The 9,095-nt window shown below is 43.0% G+C and overlaps 1 protein-coding gene across 1 annotated transcript; it reads right to left on the minus strand.

Annotated features, from left to right (window-relative positions):
* Window positions 1–4,979: 4,979 nt before the first annotated feature.
* LOC140122064 (uncharacterized) lies at window positions 4,980–8,567 on the minus strand. Its single transcript, XM_072142461.1, has one exon. It carries the CDS (start codon window positions 8,357–8,359, stop codon window positions 6,290–6,292), a length of 2,070 nt encoding a protein of 689 aa, XP_071998562.1. The 5' UTR covers window positions 8,360–8,567; the 3' UTR covers window positions 4,980–6,289.
* Between the last annotated feature and the right edge of the window lie 528 nt (window positions 8,568–9,095).

Consider the following 9,095-nt stretch of genomic DNA (forward strand, 5'->3'; position numbering starts at 1 on the left):
CTGTGTTTCTGAGCACCATGGCTCTGAAGAAACTGCAGCTTGTAGTGGGCCACTGTCATGACGTCTATACACATTCTATCTGTACAATGTAAGTACAATTAGAACATATAAAGCCGTATGGCAGACTTGAAAGGGTTAAACTCCCCTGCACTACAGAAAGATACGCCTAGTTTATTAGGAAGCTACCTCCTAATACCGCAAGCACGCCCATAAATGGAAAAATGTGGCAGCTTCTAGCAGAAGTTTCAATAACTGCAGGCAGGAAGCCATGTGCCTCTCGGAAAGTACCATAGACTTTTTGGAGAAGTGGCATCTCACAAATGTAAAAAGTCACCCAAATTTTGCCACCAAAATGTCTTTGCGCAAAATTTAAGACTTTATAACAGATTTTGAGTTAACAAACTGGAATAACATTGAGGATAGATTCCACCCATTAGTGTAATTTAGTTTACTGTGTCACATATATTCCACAAGTACCATGTAACCTCTATAGAAGTTTATTTCTATATTGGAAGCAACAGACATTGGAGCATAAAATGTATCCTTGAGAACTGCAATTATAACTGTATTGCTACAAAGATTACTACCCCAGATCAGACATGTTGAAAACCAAATCTTGTTCATAACACTTCACGCTCACTCCTGAAATAATTTCTGCAAAATAAAATTGTATATATGACTGTAATTAGCCTGAAATGACCTGATGCTAACAAACCAGAATCTTGGAGGCATTACTCTGGAGAACTAGTAAAACCGGAATCTTGAGGTTTTAAAGGGAGTTCTATTTACATATAGAAGATTCATTACATATAGTACTTTTGCTAAACTATTTTAGAAATACGTATTGTTATCATCTGTAGAAAAGGAGAACAACAGTAGAATGACATAAAAAGTATTTCATGTATTGTACTTCTACCCTGGTTTATCATACTCTTCCAATCTGCCTTAAAGGAAGAAGCAATGTATCTCATGCTGCAGAGGGCTTTTACAGCTTCCCTCAAAGCACTTGATCTTACTAGCAAAACGCCTGCCTAAAAGCACAGCTAAGAGTTAAGTCTTTCATTAGTGGTAAATGGGAAATACTGAGTAGGAGGGGGTGTGTTGGGAATGTGTTGGGCGTGTTGCCACAGGAAATTGTGCCAGGGGAGTGGTAAGATGTCACCACAGATGGTTGTTATGGTAACTATCCTGGTCCCCATTCCCAAGCCTCCTCTTGCCTTCCCAAAGGCTCCAGGGTCTGTCACTGTTACCTAGGAGACTAGTTGGAGATCAGGAATCAGATGGATACATAGTGGGGGTTGGGAGGCAGAAAGTAGTAGAGGGAATTCAAGGGCTAAAAAGGAGAGGTTCTGCAGAACAAGATGAGGAAGGACGACAAAGAAAACAAGATTAAGAGTAAGAAGGTAAGAAGGATATCAGGAACATAAAGAACGCAGAATAAAAGGAAAAAGAATAAGATCATAAAAAGCACAGGACAAAGCAGGGTAGCAGTGTTCAGTAATCGTCCGCAAAAACGAGCAGAAAATACGTTAAAAAACCCTCCTAGATAGTCTGTGGAAATGTGTAATCATACTGGCCAGAAAGGGTTACCAACAGATCCTTCTGGAAAGACTATACCCAAAGAGGATTTTAGAGTCTCTGGAGAAGGAGGGACCTGCCAGGATCCTTTGTGGTTTATAAAGCTTCCTAAAATAGCGTCTGTGTAATGAAAGCAAGGCTTGTGGATTGGAGGAGAAGTGCCAGCCCACACCAAGAGGGAGGGGGTGGGGTGCGTTACAGGCTTCCATCTCATAACCATAGTCACATCACTGGAAATAAACATCTCCATGCACTTCATCAACCAGAGAGCTGTAACCCTCTGTGAACGGTGGATTCCCATCTATTGTCCTGTTCTACTACGTTTCTGCTCTTCACTTACATGAACACTATTTTCCAGACATTTGTACACCAAAAGCAAATTGGCTAAGCTCCTTACAAGGCTCAAAATCTTGAGGTCATCGTCAGGGTAGGGACAGGATTAAAAATATGGAGCAGGCAAGTCAGTTAGCTAAAAAATGGCACATCATTACCTTTGTGTATGTAAGTGACCTCTCTGCACACACACTTGCCTCCACTGAACAAATATTTTGGGAGTTGGGGAGAGTTAGTTTAACAACATGTGATATATCATGGCTCAAGCTATTTATCTGAGGTTTTCTGTTGCATCTTTGTTGTTATATTTGGGATAATCATCCTGTACTAGTTTTATCCAAGCTTTAGCTGTGGGATAGATGACCTCACATTTAACCCCTTAATGACCGGGAATCTACGGTCATTAAGGGTACTTCTTCTGACGCGACGCCTTTCTACGGCGCTGCGTCAGAAGAAGATTTCGGGACATCGGGTCAGTATAGTGCCGTGTCGGGCTGTGATATCACAGCCCAGACCCGGCACTAACACCCGGGATCGGAAAAACTCAGATCCCGGGTGTTTAACCCCTTACACGCCGCGGTCAAGCATGTCCCCCGTGTGCTTACCGGGGGATCCGATCCCTCCTGCCGCTGCCCCGGGTCCCGACGAGTGACCCGAGGCTGTCGGCTCCTCTTCTCGCGGCATGCTCAGTTACTTACACTATACACTGCAATACAAGTGTATTGCAGTGTAGAGGCTTGAATAAGTGATCGGATGATCGCTTGTTCAAGCCAAAAGGTGGAAAATATGTAAAAGTAAAAAAAAAAAGATTAAATCATTTTATAATAATAATTAAATAAATAAAATAAAGTCCCATAATCTCCCCAGTTACACATATAATGCAAATACAGTATATAAAACACAAAAACACACGAAAAATGTACATATTTGGTATCACCGCGTCCGTATTAATCTGTACAATAAATCTAAATCAATATTGAACCCGCTCGGTGAACGATGAAAAAAAAAAAACTACGAAAAACTTCCCGTAATATACATTTTTTAAAAAAAACCGCCACAAAAAATGTTCTAAAAAGTGATCAAAAAAAGCTATGTTCCCTAATATGATACGACTGAAAAGAACAACTCTTTTCGCAATAAATAAACCCTCAACCAGGTCTGACAACAGAAAAATACAGAAGTTATGGCCCTAAAAAGTTGTCAATAGTAAAAACAATGCGATATTCTCCAATATTGGTTTTGCTCAGGAAAATTGAGCAAAGATAAGAAAAACTATATAAATGAGGTATCACCGCAGTCGTAGTGAACCAGAGAATAAAGATAAAATATTATTTTTACATTACGGTGAGCGGGGGAAAAAAGTATGCTAAAAATCCAAAATAAAAATTGATGATATTATTTGTGTCCCCCTTGAAATTGTTAATAAAATCTCATGAATAAGCTATAGACCCCCTAAATGAATTATCTATACATTGTATCTCATTCCGTAAAAAATAAACCCTCATATGTTTGCATTACCAAAAAAAATAAAAATGTATAGGTAGTACAATGTGACAATACAAATCTGCAGTGAATGGCGCCTCCATTCATTCTATACTTGGCTGTGCGCCTGTACAGAAGTTTACCACCACATATGTGGTATCAGTACACTCGGGAGGAATTGGGCATCAAACGTTGCAGTGCGTTTCATCATTTAATTTATTCTGAAACTGTCAGTTTGGCCTAAATGAATGTATTTTCCAAAAAAATTCCATAGTTTCTAAATTGCAGGTCCATATTGTTTTAACCCATGTGAAACACTTAAAGGGTTAATGGACTTAATAGAAGTTGTTTTACATACGTTGAGGGGTGAAGTTTCTATAGTGGGGTAATTTATGGGGTTTTACTATTATTTAGGCCTTACAAAGTCACTTGGAAGCTGAGTTTTCCCTCAAAATGTGAGTTTTGGCAATTTTCATGAAAATGAGAAAAATCGCACCTAAAGTTCTGCACCTCATAACATACTAGAAAAGTGAGAGGATGCATAAAATATCATCCCAACATAAAGCAGACATTCCGTAAATGTAATTTATCAAGCTTTTTGGGTAGTTTTCCTTCCTGTCTGGAAAGCAGAACATTTCAAACTTGGAAAATGAAGAATTTTTACAAACTTTTGCCAAATTTTCACTTTTTTCAGAACGAATCGCAAAACGTATCACTTAAATTTTATAACTAACATGAAGTACAATGTATCACGAGAAAACATTCTCAAAATCACCGGGATATGTTAAAGCGTTCCGAAGTTATAACCAATTATCGTGAGACATGTCAGATTTAAAAAATCGAGTCTGGTCATTGAGCTGAAAACTAGTGTCGGTGATAAGGGGTTAAAGCCTGCGATACGGCTAGCAGACACTAGCAGGTTTAGGGTTGTTGACTTCGGCATGAAGCGCGGCAGTCACCTCAGGCCTATGGAGTTGGCGGGGCGGTCTGGAGAAGAGGCAATGCCTCGGACCGCCCCCTCATAAATACGCCAGACCACTTTGAGAGCGGTCCGGCGTTTCTAGTTTACAGAGCGGCAGTGTTTACAAGCGTTATCAGAGGTTTCCGATAATGTTAGCAGTGTGACACTGCTGGGACTGTTGTACCACTAGGAGCTTCTTATTTTAGTAAGCAGCTCCTAGTGCCGTTTTTAAGGGTGATAAGTCCTCTTTAGGTCTAAAGAGTTCTCAATATGAGTGCAAGGGCCAGGGGCTGTGGTTCCAAAACAAACCCACCCCCAATAAGGATGTTTGATAAGAAACGCCTTCTACTTCTATAAAAGTAAGCAGTAACGGTTTACTTATTATACCTACTATTCAGAGCTGGAGTTTTGGATATTTTTCAGCCTACTGATGTATTTTGGGGGCAGCTGCACAGTGTACAACTATACGCCAGGCCCTGCCTGGAATAGAATTGCGCCACACTTTGCATACTTTCAATCATGAAAATCTGCAGGATATATGTCACGGCGAGGACGCCGCCGCCTCGTCACGTGACGTGGGGTGCAACTGTACGGGTTAATTTAGCCGACTCAAACTTGCGCTCACCTTTCACTCAGGACACAAATTGAGCATAAATAACACCTCATACAGATCCAGCACCAGAACCGCTGCCACCACTTATTGCATTTATACTGGGACCAATAAGTATCCCACTCTACATCAATTCTTGCTCTCAAGCAGTCACTTTGTCACACCACTAGACATGCACTTTAGCAGTAACACAGCTAGTCACACTTCACAAGGCTATGAGTTCGCAGAGCATACAGGGACCAAAATTAAAGTGAAAAGCTTTAATTACAAAAAGTTGATCAGTGCATAAAAAGATATTAAAAACAAAAGAATTACAAAATAAAATGACACACAACACGGCAAACAGTTATAAAATAAAAAGGGAGAAAAATAACAGAAACTTACAACTTAAAGTAAATCCTGTTCCCTGGAGGTGGGAGAAATAAGGGACACACTCAGCTTGTCAAGCAGCCCCCAAAATGTGAACACCAATTCTTGGATTTCATATTGTTTTATAACTTCTCAGTTTGGTTCAGATTTCAGAACCTCCCATTCATTAATTAGTCCAGAGGGTCATTCAGGATTGGGCAAAGTGTTAATGAGGGGGGAGAGTCCAGGAATATTTAAACAGTTCTTTGTTTCCAAATCCTGATGCAGAAGAGGGGGGGTAGGGAGACCAAATGTCCTTTGGGGTCTGAACAGACCAGTCTTCAGTTCAGAGGTTATCAGGCTGTTAAAGCTCCAGGATGTCATAAAAGCTGCCTGGACGCTTCAATAGATGCCAAATATTTAAACAAAGTTTGTAATTACCCTATAGTTAAACCAATCTTATACATTCACAATTTATATCTCCTTGACACCTCCCCCTTTCAAGATTGGGCAAATTTGAAATGACCCACGCCATTTTAAATTTTCCCAAGCCAATTACCAATAATACATTGCAGAAGTTCAGTACCATAAAAATCATTGCCATAAGATGTGATTACCTGGGCACATCAACCATCTGGTCCTTTGTCCTATGTATAAGGCCAAGTGCTATCTCCCCTGGTCACTTGTACACTGCTGTGCTGGGACCCCCTGCTGACTTTATGGCTTTGTGCTGCATAAACACTAAGTTCTGTGTCCCCTCTCCCAAGTGTGAAATGGTTAACCCTCTCCCTGCTGGATGAAATGCCAATGGAGTTAAGTGTAGGACTTCTGTACCCAGTTACATTATGTTTTGGTTTTCCCGCTGTACAGCTATTAGAGTCCCTCTCTTTATCATTGATACTACAGGGCTTAGGTTGGACCACTGACTGAACGCTCTCCTGAGAGTCCCTATGCCCCTGCTCCCCTTTCTGATCGCTTCACAAAACTGCACTGGCAACACTCATCACTGGGAACCCGACCTCACTGTGGACCCCAGTCTCCTCTCTCAGCACTGGTTCTAGTGTACACACTGTCTGTGGCTCATAGACACACTGCATCTCCCCAGTCTGAGTAGAGGCATCTTTGTGGCTCATGCTCTGAGCCTTACTCATCTTGACACCTCTTGTCTGCTCTAGGACCTCTCCTTGAGTAATGGCCTCCACCAGATCCACACTCAGGACCTTAGAGCTTTGAGGTGCAGATTCAGAGACTCCATCTTGGCAGCCTCTCACACCCTTCACCATATCTGCTGAATGCAGGGTTATCTCTGGGGGCCTGTTCACCACCCCCTCCCCCGTAGCTTCCTCATACTGGGACACCTCTGGTTCTGGAGCAGGCGTAGCCTTGCTCTTGCTATACTGTCCTCCTTCCCAGACCAGTCCCCTTGGGCTTCTGCCCATTTTCTCATATGATTGTTGTACATCAGGCACATACACAGTTGTCATTTTTCCCAAATCATTTCCCAACAATACATCCACAGGCAATTCTTGTGACACTCCCACTTGTCTGATACCTCTACCAGAACCCCAGTCCATAAAAACCTTGGCGACGGGCACTCCTGGATGGCACCCAGTTATCCCCTTCACAGGCAAAGTCTTTTCTGGAATGATGTCCTTAGGGTTTATAATCTCAGGGCGAACAAGAGAATAACTTGCCCCTGAGTCTCTTAATCCCTGGGTGACTCTATCACCCACTATCACCGTCTGCATGTGGTGCTGTAATTTCTCCATATCACCAGAAAGCAGCATGACTACTGGTACTGTAGAGTAGACAGTTGCCCCTCTCTCTGGGCACGCAGACCTCAGATGACCCACTTTGTTACAATTAAAACATTTGCGCATATCCCCCTGATTTATAGACTCCCTCTGTGTAATGATCTCACCCACTTTGGAGACAGAAGGCTGTGATGTTGTCCTGGCTTGTTTTTCCTTCCAGCTGGTGGACCTTTGGGGGGAAGTTTCCCTCTTGGCTTCAGGCATCCGGTTGGCAGTATAGGAGTCTGCAATCTGCGCAGCTTCATCCGCAGTTTTAGGCTCCCTGTCACAAACAAACTGTCGTACATCCACAGGACAAATGTGCAGAAACTGATCTTTTATCATGAGATCCTCCAGGTCCTCACGGCTGTTGACAGAGAGTCCTCGGGTCCACTGTAGAAAGGTAGTCCGTAAGTTGCCTACTGTATCAGCGTAGCTCGCAGTTATTTCTCGCTTTACACTCCGGAATTTCTTGCGATACACCTCTGGAGTTAAGTTGTACTTTTTAATCAAAGCAGCTTTTATAGCATCATAGTCCTCATCAAGCTCAAGAGGAAGGTCAGCAAATACTTCCAGGGCTTTGCCTCTTAGCCCTGGGCTCAAATACTGTGCCCACTGCTCACGGGGCAGATGGTATTGTCTGCAGGTCTTCTCAAAAGATCGCAGAAAAATGTCCAAGTCCCCATCCTTGTCCAGTACTGGAAAACGTTCTTGACGAGGTCTTTTGGGGTCTACATCTTGGGATTGGGGTTGCACAGAATTGATACCCCTTTCAATACGCGCCATTTCCAGCCTGAATTCTCTATCAGCCTGGCGCTCTGCGGCTGCTCTCTCCTCTCTCTCTGCGGCTGCTCTCTCCTCTCTCTCTGCGGCTGCTCTCTCCTCTCTCTCTGCTGCTGCTCTCTCCTTCTCTCGCGCTGCTCTCTCCTCTCGCGCTGCGGCCGCCTGATTAAATTGAAGGATAAGCTGCAGGCGCAGGCTAGGGTCACATTCACCTAGCTGCTGTAGGGCCATTTGTAGAGACACATCCATGCCTTCCTGAGGGCTCCTGCTGTGGGTAGCCTCAGGGGAAACTCTTCCAGGATTAATGTCCATATCTTGACTCCCTTGAGCCGTGCCAGATCCTTGCTCTGCATCTTGCTCCATCAAAGCACAAACCAGCAGCTCTTTGGACTTGTCAGCCGGGTCGATACCTCTCTGCTCACAGAGGTGGACTAGAGCCTCCTTGCTCTGTCTCTTGTAGATGGTTGCCATCACTGAGTGCAACCGTTGCCAAATAAAAGATAGAAAAGAAAAACGGGGAAGGGAAACTGTTTGCACGTGTGTCTTAGAACAGCACTGATTTGGTCCGTGTAAAACTAGGGTACTCCTCGCAAGGATTCCACTAGTCCTTAAGTGCAGGGGTTAGTTACTTAATCCCAACACTTAATGCTCTGACAAAAATGAATTTATCCCACCGCTGCCACCAATTTGTCACGGCGAAAGACGCCGCCGCCTCGTCACGTGACGTGGGGTGCAACTGTACGGGTTAATTTAGCCGACTCAAACTTGCGCTCACCTTTCACTCAGGACACAAATTGAGCATAAATAACACCTCATACAGATCCAGCACCAGAACCGCTGCCACCACTTATTGCATTTATACTGGGACCAATAAGTATCCCACTCTACATCAATTCTTGCTCTCAAGCAGTCACTTTGTCACACCACTAGACATGCACTTTAGCAGTAACACAGCTAGTCACACTTCACAAGGCTATGAGTTCGCAGAGCATACAGGGACCAAAATTAAAGTGAAAAGCTTTAATTACAAAAAGTTGATCAGTGCATAAAAAGATATTAAAAACAAAAGAATTACAAAATAAAATGACACACAACACGGCAAACAGTTATAAAATAAAAAGGGAGAAAAATAACAGAAACTTACAACTTAAAGTAAATCCTGTTCCCTGGAGGTGGGAGAAATAAGGGACACACTCAGCTTGTCAAG

Source organism: Engystomops pustulosus, chromosome 3 (genome assembly GCF_040894005.1).
Source record: "Engystomops pustulosus chromosome 3, aEngPut4.maternal, whole genome shotgun sequence".
Lineage (NCBI taxonomy): Eukaryota > Metazoa > Chordata > Amphibia > Anura > Leptodactylidae > Engystomops > Engystomops pustulosus.

Excerpts from the sequence above, each read along its gene's own strand:
- LOC140122064 (XM_072142461.1), bottom strand. The coding sequence starts at position 8,359 with ATGGCAACCATCTACAAGAGACAGAGCAAGGAGGCTCTAGTCCACCTC.